Source organism: Canis lupus, chromosome 8 (assembly GCF_011100685.1).
Source record: "Canis lupus familiaris isolate Mischka breed German Shepherd chromosome 8, alternate assembly UU_Cfam_GSD_1.0, whole genome shotgun sequence".
NCBI classification, from domain to species: Eukaryota; Metazoa; Chordata; class Mammalia; order Carnivora; family Canidae; genus Canis; species Canis lupus.
In genome coordinates this window covers 14,399,835-14,417,775 of record NC_049229.1, presented here as the reverse complement: position 1 = coordinate 14,417,775, position 17,941 = coordinate 14,399,835, and the positions used below count along the sequence as shown (strand labels likewise).

Sequence of the window (17,941 nt, the reverse complement as noted above, 5' to 3'; positions counted from 1 at the left end):
AGGAATATAATGTTAAAGTTCAGGAATTTGCCTCGTGTTTTCAGATACTTTAATGACATTCATTGTGATTAAGATTTTCTAGATAGACTGCCATGAGGGACATTAGCACACTGGTTCTTGGCTTTCTTTGTTATGTATTCCTATTTGATAGACTCTCTCCTCTGAAAAATACACAAATAAAATTTTACACATAATTTTCAATATTCACACCCCATGAGCCCAAGTTAAGAACTCCAGGGTAATGGGGTACCTGGCTGGCTCATTTGGTAGAGTGTGCAACTCTTGATCTCTGGCTCATAAATTCGAGCCCCACATTGGGTGTAAAGCTTACTTTAAAAATTTTTTAAAACAATTTCAGGGTTAAGGATAACAGAAGAGAGCCTTTCATTAATTAGACTTCTTGTTTATTGGTTGAAATGACACATTTAACTTTTTTCCTACTCTGTGGTCTTAAAGCCAAGTAGATTACATACTTTAAAAATTGCTTGTATGTTAGCTCATACAGAAAATATTGATGGCATTTATCCTAGTTCTCTCCTCCAAAGCTTCTAAACCTTCAATGTGTCACACATACAGTATGTCAATTTATCTGAAAGTAGTAAAGAAACCCATGTGAGATAAGCACCAAAAATGGACTCGAGTGTTTGTAGTGACAGAATCAATTAATCTACTAAGATAACCAAATTTTATATTAAAATACATGTTTATATGATAATTTCTGTGAAGAAAACTTTACAATTTATTGAAACTCATTACTAATGGGTAATGTATTCATTTTTTAGTAACTTAGAAATCCAACTTTTGGATGTTTTAAATTTTTATAATTTTAATTATCATAATGTTAACTCTTTCTGATTGCCAGAAGCACCTTTGTAAGCAGCACAAAATATATTTAAACAATATCTTGAGAGTCTAACACATTTTAAGAAGTCTGTTTGCCAGAATTTTATACACAACATTTCATAGGCAAACCCTGGAAAAAAACCTGTTGAACCATATACAATCAACTTCCTCTTACTTAATAGATTATTTACCCAGTTTATGAATTATCTATTTCTTTTTCCCTTCTCTTCCTGTTGCCTTCTTTAGGCAATTTTACTGCTCATTAGCCCTTTGAAAGAGTGGTTAGAAAAAAGAAGAATCTTGTATTGCTCATTTTTTTTTAAACATTTAAACAATCTTTTAAAAGGTTTGGTAGTGGGAAACTAGTATGGTTACTAGTTGAGTGTCTATGCTGTATGTGAATATTTTTTATTCTCTGCTTCTCATTGACAGGAGACAGCTGAAAATTTTCTCCTGCAGTGTCTCCAAATATTTTGAATGTTTGTGTTGCATGTGAAAAATGATCAAAGGAAATTCATGAGTTTTTTTAATTTCTTTACTTTTTAATCTTTTTATAGTATGTTGTCAGTAACTGTATGAAAAGCTATATCTTTTTTCTAAAGCACTATCAACTATTTTCTTGGTTTTCCAGTTGAGACATTTGGGAAATGATGAAGTACACATTGTTTGGTCAGAGCATACTAGAGACTACAGGAGAGGAATTATTCCTACAGAATTTGGTGATGTCCTTATTATAATATATCCAATGAAAAATCATATGTTCAGTATTCAAATAATGAAAAAACCAGAGGTAAGAACTCCTTATCCTACACTTCATATATTTTGAGCTCTTTATGGGTTTGTGAGTTTCTCCTTTCAGAAGAATTAAACTAGGCATATCAGGTTGTAAAAACAGAAATGAGACACAGACTCTGGAAACTATGTAAATTGTCTAAGTCTAGTTCAGAAGGAGCTAAAACTGGAAAAATAGCAAAGAAACTGTGTTCAAATGGGAGAAGGCTAAGGTGATACCAGAATAGAAATTCCTCTCTACTATGCTCACAAAAGGATTACCTTTTATTAAGAGGATGATAATAGTTTCCTAAAATATGCAATAAGAAGAAATCACTCCCTTTAGGATAGGAATGTAAGATTCCTGTGTTTTTAGTTGATATATCTTACTAAGGATGTCATGATTATTTAGTCATGTTCCTTAATAAATGAAAGTTCTACAAAGTCAAAAAAAAAAAAGTTGTTCTAGTTGGATCTCTTATAGCATAGGGTTGAAACACAGTTGCAGAAGTCTTTTCTTTCAAAATAATATTAAAAAAGTATGGTAGTGTTTTGGGGTCTTTCTTTTTTTAATTGAATACTTTTTGAATTTTTGGAAAACGTATTTTTTGACAGTTGATCATGAATCTTTAGAATTTCTTGAATTGTACTAAGTTTCCCATATGTGAATTTAAATTTATAGTCAGATTGTTTAGGGTTTATCTAAACCAGAGGTCAGCAAACTATGGCCCACTTCTATTTTTGTATAGCCTACAGGCCAATAATGGATTTTACATTTTTAATGAGTTTTTTTCTCCTTGTTCTTTTGTTTTTGTTTTTGTTTTGTTTTCAGTGATCTCCCCCCCCCTCCCCGCCCCCAGTTTTTCTTTTTTAAAAATCAAAGAAGATGGGTTGCCTAGGTGGCTCATTCAGTTAGGCATCTGCCTGCAACTCAGATCATGATCTCAGGGTCCTGGGATCAAGACCAATGTTAGGTTCCCTGCTCAGCAGGGGGAAGGGTAGAGGGGGAGGAGTCTGCTTCTCCTCTCCCTCTGCCACTCCCCCTGCTGGTGCGCTTTCTTTCTCTCAATCTGTGTCAAATAAATAAATAAAATCTTTCTTAAAAATTTAAAAAATACATATCAGGGACAATATATGGCCACAAAGCCTGAAATATTTACTGTATTCTATATTATCCACAGCTCCCATCCTTGCCTTCAGCTGTCATTTGTCCCAACCATATGCAAATAGAATAACTTTGAAACTGTCAGTCATCTGGTAGAAATGACAAATATCAAAGCATAGATATTTTCTAATAAATGTCTCTTAGGTTCTGAAGTAGAACTGGCATCACACAAAAATAATGAAAAACTAACTTGCTGCCTATAAGAATGTATTATCTTTACTAAATTTATGCAGTGGAGGAGAAGGAATTTATTTCCAGTGTTAGATTTTTGTGTACAATTGAGGCTACGAAAATTTGAAAACTGTCAGAGAATATGAATTATTTAGTCAATTAAATGAAGCAAAGTTCTTTTGAATGGGAAACTCTATAGACCTTCAGCATTTTTTGTTTTTTAAGTGTGAATCATGGAGAAGAAATTAGTTTGAATACTATTTCTCCTGAAGGAAAAACTAAAGAGGAAGTAAAACCATTTTTGTGTACAGTGTCTTGATTATTTTAATTTTTAATCTTTCTCCAATATGAATATAAAATTATGTTCTAAATTCTCAACCAGGTTCCTTTCTTTGGTCCACTTTTTGATGGCGCTATTGTGAATGGAAAGGTCCTACCCATTATGGTTCGAGCAACAGCTATAAATGCAAGCCGTGCTCTGAAATCTCTGATTCCATTGTATCAAAACTTGTATCCTTTTCAACATTATGGTTTCTTCTCTAATACATGTCTACTTTCCAAGGTAGGTATTTCTTATGTGTTAGGTGAATTTGTGTTTATTGATATATAGATGATAGAGTTCCTCCCTAGTATTTGAGCAGTTATATTTGAGTGATGTATTTTCTTTTATACACTACTAATGAGTGCTTATCTTTTGGTTAATTATTAGGGCCCCATCAGGGGTACTTTAATACTCTAGAGTACTGCGAGGTACTATACTCTAAATGTATAGAAATAACCAGTCATCATAAAGTATTCAATCTAGTTGAGGAAATATACTGTTTTTAGTGTATATGTGGTAACAGAGTTATGTACAGTGTTCCGGATGTATAATGACAAGCAGCCTCTCAGCTGGAAGAGGGATAGTGGTGTCAGGAAATACTTAGGAGAAATATGAGGATTAAATACTGAAGGATGATGAATAAAGAGTTAATTGGGTGGATGAAATTGAGAGGAGCATTCCAGGCAAAGGGAACAAGATAAAGACATGGAAGTAGGAGAGGATATGGAGTGTTTAAGGACATGGCTTCTGGAGCCAGATTTCTGGACTCAAATGCTGGCCATTACTTCTTTAGCTGTCTAGCCTTGAGCAAATTATTTAACCTCTCTGAGTCTCAGTTTCCATATCTATAAAATGAGAATGATAACATCTAATTCATTGTGTTATGAGAACTGAATGAATCAATACGTATAAAGCTCAGAGCAATGCCTGGGACATAATATGTATACAATTTTAAATTATTTTCTGATATTCCTTTCTAAAACGAATTTGTGTTTCCATGTATCTTTTCTATATGATTAAAAGCATTTCAGTTATTTTTCTTTTACTTAATAAATTGTTAAGCTTTATAGGGAAGGTTTTTTAAAGTATCCTATGTTCTGTTCCACATGAAATGGATTTATTGTAAGTCTGCCACATATATTCTCTTTTGATGATGAAAATTTACTTAAGCAGTCTGATTCCTATGTAATTTCTCCTGTATTCTGACACTGTGAAATGGAATTATAGGTGGACCGTGGCATTATTATACATTGATTAAGCTTAAGGACATGGATATAGCATTTATTAGTGACAGTTATATCTTCACTTTAAGTTGAAAGCTCAGATTTGAAGTGTCATTGTTGTAAAATGTAATGATTCTATTTATTATTCCATAATATCTCTAGAGAGTTATATACAGATTATATAGATACATACAGATATATACAAGGAATATACAGATTATTACCCATAAACTAATTTTATCCACATTGTCAACTCCTCTGAGGTTGTCTTCTTTCAGATTTTTGCCTCCTTACAGTTTGCCTCATCCTGATGTTCACTTAAGGTTAGTGTCCTCCACCATTTCATTTAAGACACAGTTGAAAGAATGCCTTAAATCTTTTGGGAAAATGGGCAATCCCGGTGGCGCAGTGGTTTAGTGCCGCCTGCAGCCCGGGGTGTGATCCTGGAGACCTAGGATCAAGTCCCGCGTCGGGCTCCCTGCATGGAGCCTGCTTCTCCGTCTGCCTGTGACTCTGCCTCTCTCTCTCTCTCTCTCTCTCTCTCTCTCTCTCTCTCTCTCTCTTTCTGAATAAATAAATAAAATCTTTAAAAAAAAATCTTTTGGGAAAGTGATGAGAGAGATTAGATTGTAGGACAAGCTGAGTGAAGTAAGCCAGTCGGAGAAGGACAAACATTATATGTTCTCATTCATTTGGGGAATATAAATAATAGTGAAAGGGAATATAAGGGAAGGGGGAAGAAATGTGTGGGAAATATCAGAAAGGGAGACAGAACGTAAAGACTGCTAACTCTGGGAAACGAACTAGGGGTGGTAGAAGGGGAGGAGGGCGGGGGGTGGGAGTGAATGGGTGACGGGCACTGGGGGTTATTCTGTATGTTAGTAAATTGAACACCAATAAAAAATAAATTAAAAAAAAAAAGATTGTAGGACAAAGCTGTATTTGCCTCTTGTGTCATAAAACAGGAACTAATTTTTTTTTAGCAAACACAAGCTATTTCTGGTCCAAGGTACAAACATTTAAGATGCATACCTTACCAAGTAGCAGAATTAAAAGTATTGGGGCTATGGCTTAATTTCTTTTTCCTGCACCTAAGTTCATACTCTTGAGAACTACTTCGGATTTGCATGTTATACTAGAGGTATGGTGGCTGGATTTGCAGTTAGAAAATAATTGATTTTAACTCAAGCTCTGCCTTGTGATCTTAGGCTAGTCACAAATTTCTAAACTTCACTTTCTTTATAAAAAAGATAATACCCATCTCAAAATTATTCTGAAGATTAAATGAAGTAATGAATTTAGATGTGCTTAGTAAATGAAATAAGGTACATTATTTTGTGGAGAGATTAATTCTGTTATGTGTAAAGATTACAGTCAGTATTAAAACAACTCTACCCAAAACCAAGGAATTTTTTAATTGAGTTTTTATGTTTGGTTGGTTGGTAGGTTAATTGATTGAATTGGATTTTCAGGCCTGTTTCTTGAAGTTTTTTAATAGTTAATCTTTCTGAGACATTAATACATACCACATTGGAAAAAATTTCTAAGATGAAGAGAGATAATTTCAGATGAAAAGAATAAACATGAACACTTCATTTACACAGCAAATACGAGCAATTTCCTTCAGTGAGACCATTTCTGGAACACTCAGAATAAAAACATAAAATCAGACAGATCAAAGAAATTTTTCTTGACTCAGAAGCTTGAATTTAGAAGGTATATGGAAATTATTTCTCCATACTATTTAAAGATATAATAAAGGTGCTCCTAGCCTTTACTAATCTGAGAAATACATAGTCACCTTTTACAAGGATTCACAAAGTTCTATATTGATTCTAAATGTCAGGGGAAATGATCTCATACAGGTAGATTACTTGATTTTTAAATGCAACCTTATATACTAAATTACAACTAGGTGTTTTTAAGATTTTGAAATATAAATGTCTTTAACTTTTAAATAAAAAATACATATCAGAAATACCTTAAAATGTATGTTTTTGAGGAATCAGGTAGGTTTCCATTAAGGAAAAAAATCATGTGTTCTAAAACAGATCAATAGAACTTAACAGAAATTACGACAGAAATTGAAATAGAAGTAGGCTTTGAAAACCACCAGTTACTACTTTAATCCTCATAAGAGAAATAAAGGGATAAAAGAATATATAATAAACTCACTTATATTTAGATAATTGTACTGCTGTGTTAGTTATTTTATGCCCAATAAAAGTACCCACTAAGATTCCACAGCATAAATTGTGCTATTTATGATCATTAAATACAGTTTAAATTTTATCCTGGGAACATCTTCTGTAACTATGAATCTAATGTTGTTCACTAAATGAGGACAATATTGATTGTCATATGCTGTCCAAATCGATCATGCTGGCAGCCAGAATTACAGTAATCTGTCAGTATTGATGACTGTCTTTCAAGCTTTGAAACCTCTCCTTCACTTCACTTGTCATTTCTTGCATTACTTGTACTTGAAAAGCATTTTCTTGCAACCTCGGTCTTTGTCAGCTGGGTGATTTTTTTTTTTTTTTTTTTTTGTCTCGAGCCCAATTTGTTGGTTTGATCATGCAATTAGAATTGAAATGCAATGCCTGGGAGGAAGAATAGGCAGGTTCTAGGCAGGTTCTGGGTAACCAGTGGACCTGAGGGGTATTTCAGGTTGATCTTAGACATCATTTGTTAGTTACCTGTTGAGTGTGTGTGTGTGTGTGTGTGTGTGTGTGTGTGTGTGTGTGTGTTGGGGTTGGGTTGTTGGTTTTGGATTGGGGGGGCTTTTTTTGCAATGAGAATAACAATTTCATAATATTAATTTCATGATCTTAGCTATCATAACTCTAAACCTTAAATAAAAATTTTAAGCAATTTTTTTGTTACACTCCTAGAGACATTTCAACTGTACAAATGTTAAATATGATGCTTCATGTGTGTACTGTTTCTATTTTTTAACAGATTCATTACACAAAGAAATTTTCAGAAGTTACAGTATATAATCATGTTGAGAAACAGAATCATAGGATGTAGATATATACATACATAAAGAGAAAAAGATTAATTTTAAGGAATTAGCTCACATACTTGTGGGGACTGGCAAGTCTGAAATCTGCAGGAGTTCTTAGGTAGAGTTGATATTATAATCTGAGTCAGAAAGCATCTGGAGGTAGAATTCCTTGCTTCCGTGGGGACCTCAGTTTTTTCTCTTAGGGCCTTTAACTGATTGGTTGAGGCCTGCCTACCCACATATATTATGGAGGATAATCTGCTTTACTCAAAGTCTCTTGGTTTTAAATGGTAATCATGTCTGAAGAAATACCTTCACAGCAACACAAAGTCTGGTGTTTAAGAACTGGATACCATGGGGATCCCTGGGTGGCGCAGCGGTTTAGCGCCTGCCTTTGGCCCAGGGCGCGATCCTGGAGACTCAGGATCGAATCCCACGTCGGACTCCCGGTGCATGGAGCCTGCTTCTCCCTCTGCCTGTGTCTCTGCCTCTCTCTCTCTGTGTGTGACTATCATAAATAAATAAAAATTAAAAAAAAAAAATAAAAAAGAACTGGATACCATGACCTAGCCAAGTTGACATAAAATTAACTGTCTCACATATCCCATTTTTCTTCATTTTTTCTTTTTAACCTTTTGTACTGTAAAATATAATTTGAAATAAGTATATTATTCTAAATGTAGTATATGGTGAATAATTACAATTTAACCACCACCATCTCAAGAAATAAAACTGTACTATTCTCTATCAAAAATATTTACTGATCACTTTTATGATAGTGGTAAAAATTTGAGAAACACGTAGAGACAAATCATAATTGACCCTTGAACAACATAGGTTTGAACTGCTCAGGTCCACTTATTTATGGCTTTTTTTTTTTTATAAAATACTGTATAGTATTGTAAATGTATTTTTTTCCTCCTTATGATTTTAATAGTTTCTTTTTTCTAGTTTATTTTAAGAATACAGTATGAGGGGATCCTCTGGGTGGCTCAGTGGTTTAGCACCTGCCTTCGGCCCAGGGTGTGATCCTGGAGTCCTGGGATCAATTCCCGCATCAGCCTCCCTGCGTGGAGCCTGCTTCTCCCTCTGCCTGTGTCTCTGCCTCTCTCTCTCTCTCTCTCTCTCTCTCTCTCTCCCCCCCTCATGAATAAATAAATAAAATCTAAAAAAAACTACATTATGAAATGCATGTAACATTCAAAATATGTGTTAATAAACTGTCATCAGTAAGGCTCTGATCAGCAGTAAGCTATTAGTAGTTAAGTTTTGGGGAGTTAAAAGATTTGGGGGATGCATGGGGTATTGGCCCCCCAACCTGCATGTTCAACAGACAGCTGTAGATGGTAATTTTTTTCTCCAATAAGCTTATAATTTAATAGTGGGGAAAATAATATGCAAATTAATAATTATAACACAAGATAAAATGTGACATGGTAGGGTTATAGATAAAATGCTCTGGGAGTTCTAAGGAAGAAGTTATTACTTTCGGAGTAAAAAATAAAGGAAGAATGCATAGAAAATCTGGTCCTCAGAGGGTGAGATTTTAGTAGATGGAATGCAATATGTCTATTATAATTCTTGTAATTTATATCTAGGGGCTTTGTATGTATACATATAATATATACATGATATTATGAAATATACAGTATGGGGGATATTACAAAATTCAATGGCATCTTTAAAAAACACGTTCTTCCTAGGTTTAATATTCTTTCCTACCCATCCAATATTATTTGATTTGTTCTAATCTGTTTAGATTTGACCTTTTTATAAATGCCAGAATTGGGTTTCTGTTTAACTTTATCAGACAAATTACCAGAAGTCAATGATCATTCTTCAATTAGTCACAGTTTGTTATCCCTACAGTTCTACTACTCACATGTAAGGAACTTGTTGCAAAAGTATGAGAGCCAAAATGAAATGAAATGTAATTGATTGGCTCCACTAATGTAGTTTGCCATTCATTATGATAGAACATTATAAAACCTCTTAGGGAGGCCCATCAATATTGCTGCCATTTCGTGTTAGAAGAAAGTGAGTTTATTGAGAAACTACATAATTTTATGTATATTGTCTTTTGAAGATTATTTCTTCAGAAGATCATATTCATAAATATGGACTGCCCTTAATTTATCAATTATATTTTAAAATGTGGAAGCAGGGGCACCTGGGTGACTCAGTTGGTTAAGCGGTCTTGCCTTCAGTTCAGGTCATGATCTCAGGGTCCTAGATCCAGCCCCACATACAGCTCCCTGCTCTCCTCCTCACTTGTGCTCTCTGTTGCTCAGTCCTCTTTCTTAAATAAATAAAAATCTTAAAAAAAATAATAAAATGTGGAAGCTGATTGTTGGCAAATCAGCCTGGGTTTCAAAGTCCAGAACCACTTATTGTGTCACTCTTTGTCTAATTTTATTTTAATCTGTAAAAAGAGCACCAAATTTAAGACTGTTTAAGGATTAAATGAAATTATCTACATGAAGCACTAAGCAGCCTGTTATGTAGCAAGAGCTCAAAAATTGGTAGTTACCTGATAGTTGATGATATTTATTACGCTCTGCATTGGAAGTATTCCTCTAAAATAAAACGTAAGTATGCTAAAAGACTTGTGATAACTCTTGACTGTGTATTGAAATTCTTATGTGAATTCTTTTTTTTTTTTTAATTTTTATTTATTTATGATAGTCACAGAGAGAGAGAGAGAGAGGCAGAGACACAGGCAGAGGGAGAAGCAGGCTCCATGCACCGGGAGCCTGATGTGGGATTCGATCCCGGGTCTCCAGGATCGCGCCCTGGGCCAAAGGCAGGCGCCAAACCGCTGCGCCACCCAGGGATCCCCTTATGTGAATTCTTTAACTACATGCAAGCAGTTCTTATTAGCTTAACCCTCCAAACCTCCTATTTCTTATTGCATTTGTCAAACATACCTGTACTCCTTCCAGCTCTGCCCCTCATCCTTGCTCTCATCTCCCATCACACTGACACCCTTTATGTGTCTAGCTAGACCATATTTATCATCCCTGAATGCCTGTCTCTTTTTGTTTTTGCCCCAAGAATGCCCTTCTACTATCTTTCACCTAACATACTCGTTCTGCATGACCCAAACTTTGTATTAAAAAAAAAAAAGTTTCCTTCACTAAGCAACACACTGCCTTATAATATACAGTTATATTTTTGTATATAATATACAAAATATACCTATATTAAGTAGGTATATTTTGATATCTACAAAGTAGGTATATTTTGCTATAGGGCTTATTGTGTGCGCACATATTAATAAGCCTTATCCTGGTTGTAGTAACTTCTAGCACAGCGATAAGTGGCTAGCAATTTGTTGTAAGTAGTACAGGACAGGGTAGATGGATTCATGGGTAGATGGATTAACCATTTTTCATTTTTCTTTTTTAACAAAATTTCTGTTCATTTCCCAATATACTTTTAAAAATAAGTTGCTTGTTGTTATAATTGGTAGTTTGTATTAGTCTAGGCTACAAATATAAGAGCATGCTGGATAGAAAGAAAAGGAAACCTAAGAACAGTAGAAACTGCCTCTGATACATGAATAAGCCAGAATAGCATACACACAAAGGTGTATTTTGACTGATTCATCATTATATTTTTATTAAGAGGTCATTACAGTTTAATGAAAATAATTTTCAGAGATCAATAGTCGATGAGGTTTTTCCCTCCACTTCTTGGGGAGTGGGGGGAGGTGGAGGGGAGGGGACAGGCAGGCTCTGTCAAGGAGAAAAATGAGCCAAGACACCTGTGTCTTCATGAAGTGACAGATGTTGTCTTAGGAAGAGTACAATTTAGTGTCCCTGGCCTCCACTCCCTAAGGACAGAGGCAGCAGTGGCTATAGTCCTGAAGGCTTACACTTCCTGCTGAATGGCAAGGAAGGCCTTAGGAGAGCTGGGAGGGGCAGCTATGGGAGTCTACATACTGCTGAGGTCCTCAGTTTTACTTCTTGAACCTTTGCACCCCCTACATCAGTGATTCCCATTAGGAGCTCTCAATATCTTAAGTGCCATTCTTTCTACATACTTTCTAAGTGAAAGTCTTTTTTTTTTTTTTTTCTAAGTGAAAGTCTTAAACTTCATGGACAAATTGATTATTTGTTACAAACTCTAAGATTTACAATTATAGTCATTCATACTTCAAAAGAAGAATTCTTTACATAAAATGTCTTATCAACTAAGTTATCCAGGCTTTGTGACTTTTGAAATGCTTGCAGCCCTTGTGCCTTTGATATTAACCATTGTGGTGGGACCTCTCTAAGATCACACAAACGTTCTTATTTACTGAACAATGTGCTCTGTAATGGGAGCATTTCAGTCTCCTGTGTTAAAGAGGCGGACATCACTATTTAAAGTTTTGTTGTTGTTGTTTTGAAAAGCTTGTGATTAAACATCCCCCTCCCCTGGCCTAAACCTTACAGTCTGTGCACACAGAGTAATTATTTAAACAGGGACCCTGGATATGTAAAACACTTCTGTTATGACTCTAATATATTCTTTTATTCAGCTGTTCTTTTTTAAAAATGGCAATATATGCCAATTGATGATGTTATTGGTATTTTGAGAGATTTCCTTAAAATGATTGTGGGAATATTTTATTGCATACCTTTCAAGATGTTAGTTTTGGTCTAGCAAATCCGCCTTTGCCTTTAAAAAGGATATAAAGGGGGCAGCCCAGGTGGCTCAGCGGTTTAGCGCTGCCTTCAGCCCAGGGTGTGATCCTGGAGACCCACGTCAGGCTTCCTGCATGGAGCCTGTTTCTCCCTCTGGCTGTGTCTCTGCCTCTCTCTCTGTGTCTCTCATGAATAAATAAATAAAATCTTTAAAAAAAAGATATAAAGGCAATAAATATAAGTCTCTCTGATATGTAATAAAGTTTTGATAATAATGAAGTTTATTCTATAGAATTATACCAATGAAAATGGCATCTTCTAATATTCTCTAGAGATGATCACTTTACTAATATAGACCAATAATAATTACTTTTGCTATATTTAAATAATGGGAGCTCACAAAAATGACTTCAGGATATGACCAGCTTCTTTTTCTATTTCATTATATTAATTCTAGAGATATTTTCAATTTTTATTCTCTTATAGAACACATAATGCACCAATGACAGATTTAAGTATTTAAGTATTTTTAAAAGCTATATTGAACAACATCAAAATGACCTTAAAATAAGGCCAAAATCCTAAAATAAGTATGTTTAAGATCCTCTCAGAAATAAAGGAATAAAATCTATAAAATAAGTCTATATAAAAGGGACAAAGTGGCTATCTCAATAGAAGTTGAGTGGCATTCAAACTTGTTCATGTAAAAATAAATAAAAGTCTATTATTTATTTCTTCACCCAAAACAAAGGTCACTAAGCACTTTGGGATCTTTCAATTATTCACAAATATTTCTTGACTACCTGCTATATAGGAGACACTGTGGAAGAAAAACTAGGGATAGAAAGATAGTCACTACTTTCATGGGGCTTATACTCTGGATGGGTATGGGTGAATGTGTGAATGAGTGAGTATTGAGTAAATGAAGTGCCCTCTGGTGAAGAGTCCAGCAGTGGTGATATCTACAAAGTAGGATGGTAAACGTGATTAATTTTATTACAGTGAGAGAGGATAGTGGGGAGGAGGAAATTAGGAATAGTTTTACCAAGGAAGCATGAAAAGATGAAAGTGTAATGTGACTAAAAAATACAAGGAGGAAAAAAACAAAAGAAATACAAGGAGGTCCTCAGTATTGGGTGGTATAAAGCAAAGGGAAGAGTAATAGCAGATGAAGTCCAAACCAGATAACGCAGTGAAGCAGGAAAACAAAACATAAACTTGGTTTTCTAATGTTACTACCAATAATATAACAGCCAGTGTCTAAGGTGACAGTTCCTCCTGCTTTTATATAATTTTTGCTTCTTGAATAGCAGAGCACAGCTTGAACGTATTTTCCTTTTCTAAAATGAGTTGGTTTATAGATTAAATAAAATATTTTAATGCTTAGTCATAGAGTAATTTCCAAGCTAATTACAGTAATAGCTAGTTGTATTTTTCTTAATAAGACTTAGAAGTTTTTTAAGTGTTTGATAATATTTACATATATTTGCCAGAGCATTTGAGATTTTCATAATCTCAAGTCTTATGATAGACTCACATTCTTGCATACAAACCTTTACACTTTTCCTGTAAAGTACTTTTATATCATATTGTGCTTTTACACATTATTATGCTTTTTTATGTTACTGATAAATGAGGATTTTTTTAATTCTATTTGTATAGTATATTGTCTTCATGGCAAAAATAGCAAAGGAAAAGAAAGCACTACCACCATCTTAACCTGTTGTGTCAAGTCCAATGTGGCAGTATGGTCCACATATACCAGTCTTAACAGTTGGATCATATCATAGTGCATACTGTACAAGGAAGTAGAGAACTCTATCAGGTGTTGGGCAAACTGTCTTTAAAAATTACAAAATGAAGTTTCTCTGCTTCCATCTTTATTAAATTTTCACCTGTGATAGAACAGGGACTTTTTTTTCCTCTGTTAAACCCTTACTTTTTTAATATTAGTGATGAAGGTGCACTGGTATGTTCACATTATCCTTCCCTACACCTAGTACATACTGTACAAGTTTTATTCTAGTCTTTGTTTAAATATAAAAACAGCAGTAGATTTAGATGCTATTTGCGGATTTCAGAGTGCAAAGAATGAAGGATAGAAAGCTGAAATTAGTCTCTAACCTTGTTTGACATAGGAATTGCAGTGCTTTTAATCCTTTCTTTCCCTTTTACTAAACATAAGGTGTTTGCCATTGAATTTTTAATAACTCAATAATGGAATTAAAATTAAACTATGGGTCACAAATCTCTCCCCCATTTTCTTCTAACTGCTTTTCCTCTCAAACACTAGAATACAGCCTATTTAAATCTTAACTTTTGCTTGCCAAACCACTGTTACCGTCCATCTGTTCATGCCAATTGTAAAGAAGGTTCGGTTTTTAGTGAAGCTTTGCATTTCACATAAGGTATGTGAAGTGAAATTTCACAAGGGACATGATGGATCCTGATTCATAGTGATAAACCTTTGGGGCCATCAGGGTTGGCATATGGTCCAGTATGATATGAAGGCTTGGGTTCCCTGGCTTCACTTCTTTGGCGTGAAGCTGATAAAACCTGGCTCTTGAGTATTATTTCACTGGACACCAATCATGGGCAGCAGGAACTGCCCATTTAACTCTCTGTGGGAAGGAAGCCCAGAGAGCATTCACAATGGTACCATTGTTGAGTTGCAAACTGCTCTGAACAGCTTGACAGCACTAGGGAGGAGGGGAAGGGGTTGCTTTACTAATTGCTGTTCAGAATAGAGAAGGAGCAAAAATAGCTGTTGTAGAACTGATGTTTGTACATTTACTTACTCTTTTGATAGGAGTGTTGACTTTTATTTAGCACATACCTACTATAAAAAAAAAAAGCAAATATATTTAAGCAACCACCTGTAGTAATTCCTTGTTAACATGGCCATTATCTATTTTAAACCCACAAGATTAAAATAAAGGAAAAGTCAGTTTTGCTTTATATTTTTTATATTTAGATGAAAATATATTTTTTAATCTTAACCAAAATTCTTTAAGATAAGGAAAAATGGATTAAAACCACCACAATCCATATCTCAGATAAAAGACAAATTTGGCCTATTTCCTTTATACCATGTTTTTTTAGAATTCCCAAATATCTGAATACCTACAAGTTATATTAATATAGAAATGCAAATTAATATTATGCATAACAATTCCAAGTTCTAAAATAATCCCCTATAGATAAACTAGCAAATCTTAAGGTTAAATCCTGGATTTATCATTCAAATGAGTAACTCATAACTATTTCAGTCATTCCTGATTTTCTCTCCGTCTCCTTGAAGTCTATTTCAGGTATATTTAAAAATGTGAGGGTTGCTTCCCTTTTTATGAAGCATTGTATGCAGTGGTATTTGTATTAACTGCTGGCCTTCCCATTTCTTTTTCTGCTCAGTCTAATCAAGCATTTGGTGGTTCTGATGCAAAGAAACACTGATCTACTTCAGCTTACTTCAGCCCCCAGGAGCCTGACCCTACAGCATATTTCCATGGATGGTTCTTTCAGCTGAACCTAAGTTGACTAAATTATATTGCAACATTATAATTTCTGCAACATGTCCTTTTATTTATAATTTTTTTAAATGGGATAGTCTTGCTAAGTTAGTGAAAAATCAAATGCATGTTTGTTAAATAGTAACAGTCTGTAAAATTTACTAGTCGTCCATCTCCTCATGTCCCCTTAAATGCTTTTAGTAAATGGGCACCAGTGCAGTATTTCAAAAACAGTAATTCATTGAATGCCCATTCTTCCTTTTACTGCAGAATAGATTATATTTAAGTCAAGATTAATGGGTAGATTTTGTTGTTAAAGTCCAGTCTCTAAGCCCATCATTCCCTAGGGGCATATAGTGCATTAGTTTAAGCCAATATACTGTTTATCATAGATTCTATGACACAGTCTTAAATGACAGTTTGTTGTACTTTGTAACTACATACCATGATAATAAATCACTTTTTCTGTACTCCTGATAATTATAGCATTTAAACAAAATCTTAATTAAGTTAGTACACATTTAGGTAGAGATAACACATAAGTAATTGTACACTGTAAAATTTCACTTATTTTTTTCCTTTTTTGCAGTCTTCTAACAAGAATCCAAGTTCAGTGTTTAGTTCAAACACATGCATTCATTTCCTCAACTTTAATGTACTGAAATTTTCGTTCCCAGAAGAAACAATACAAAATGTTTCTAGTCATCCTCCAATGTTTTTTAAACTCTTAATCTAATACATGTGATTCTGAAGCAGTTCTCTGTTGATGGTTAAAGTCTTGTTATTACTTAATATTTTCAAGTACATCTTACCAAGAATTAGAATCTATAATTTTAATGTCATTAAATTTGAAATCTAGGTAACTCAGTTTTTCTTTTAGATATTTTACTCATAGAACTTTCATGAAAGTGGAATATACATATTTCATAATCATGTTAGTCCTTTTTAGAAACCACCAGTGATTATTGGATTATTAAATCAGGAAAGATTTTCAGAACCTTTAGGGAGGTTTAAATTTTTAATCCTATTTATTTAAGGTTAATCTTTTTAAATGTATTTACATGAACTTTGGTAGAATTGGGCTTATCAACTTTTTACTTAATGTTTTCATTTAGTAATTGACTGATTTATGAGCAATTATATATGGTCCAAATTTTATTCAACTCCAGCTTTCAATAATACGACTATCCTCACACTGCCTTAGCACCTGTTATGGATTTTGAGTCATCTGGCAGCCCATGGGACTTAGATAAAGAAGTACCAGGTGTCCTGCCTGTCTCCTAATTGAGACGCAGTGAAAACAATATAGACTTGGCAGTATGGTTAAAAGGATGGATTAAAGCCCAGCTTTGTCTACTCTGACAAATCACAGCTTTTCCTTCATTGCGTAGATAGTAGCAACTACTAAAGAATTTCATTAGTATAATACATCATAAAAATCATACACAATTTGTTAGAACCTGTTGCAGACTTTCAGAAGAATTTCTATTAACATAATAAAAATAAACAATGTTAATACCTAGATTCATTCCATTTACTTGGGGGGAATTTTCACTGAGCTACACTGCATGTGTCTTGAAGAAAAGAAGTGATGGAGTATTAATTTACCAGATCTTGTTAATGTAAGCAAGTATAGTTTACTTTCATCTTATGGTTAAACAGTGCCTATTAGTCCATGGGGTATTTAATTGTCCTGGATATTTCAAGAAAATATGACCATTAATAGCCATGTAATTCTAGAGATGTAATTGGAAAATATATTTACATATATCCTATATCTCAATAAGTTTTTATTTTCAATTATTTCTCCAAGACCCTGTGTAATGACATTGCTTCAGAATATTTGAAGATATGTCAAGGCCTTTTAGAACTAAAAAGCCAAAGGTAATTTATTTTCTCATTTTCATTAGAGCATGCCAAGGGTTTTTTCTGTATTATATATGATATTCTGGTATAGAAACAAACATTTTTCAAAAATGGCAATCTTCAAATTTAAGCTAATCATCATTGTGTTGGCCATCCTAGAACTAACTAAAATGCCTCTTAGGCCTTTTCTTTTCTCCACACAAAACTCAAATCATTGAGATTGGATATAGAAAGAGCACTGGACTATTAAATGACCAATGTTCTAGTGCCAACTCTACAGATCAGCTTTGTTTTTCTGAACAAATCTCTGTATTCTCCATCCAGGCAAGACTTATTGCCGAATAAACATTTTGCTGATTTTGCTAAGTTTCCTGAAAGTAATGTTGGTAAGATGATTGTTATATCCTTCCTTTAGTTCAGACTGTCCTAA

The 17,941-nt window shown here is 34.1% G+C and overlaps 1 protein-coding gene across 15 annotated transcripts in view; it reads left to right on the top strand.

Moving 5' to 3' along the window:
• Window positions 1–17,941, top strand: part of RALGAPA1 (Ral GTPase activating protein catalytic subunit alpha 1) — a 242,119-nt gene that overhangs the window by 208,547 nt on the left and 15,631 nt on the right. For all 15 annotated transcript variants that reach the window (XM_038544500.1, XM_038544498.1, XM_038544497.1 and 12 more), the window contains 2 exons: window positions 1,475–1,633; window positions 3,333–3,460. In XM_038544500.1, coding sequence (XP_038400428.1) covers window positions 1,475–1,633; window positions 3,333–3,460 — 287 coding nt within the window. The remainder of the gene's footprint in view (window positions 1–1,474; window positions 1,634–3,332; window positions 3,461–17,941) is intronic.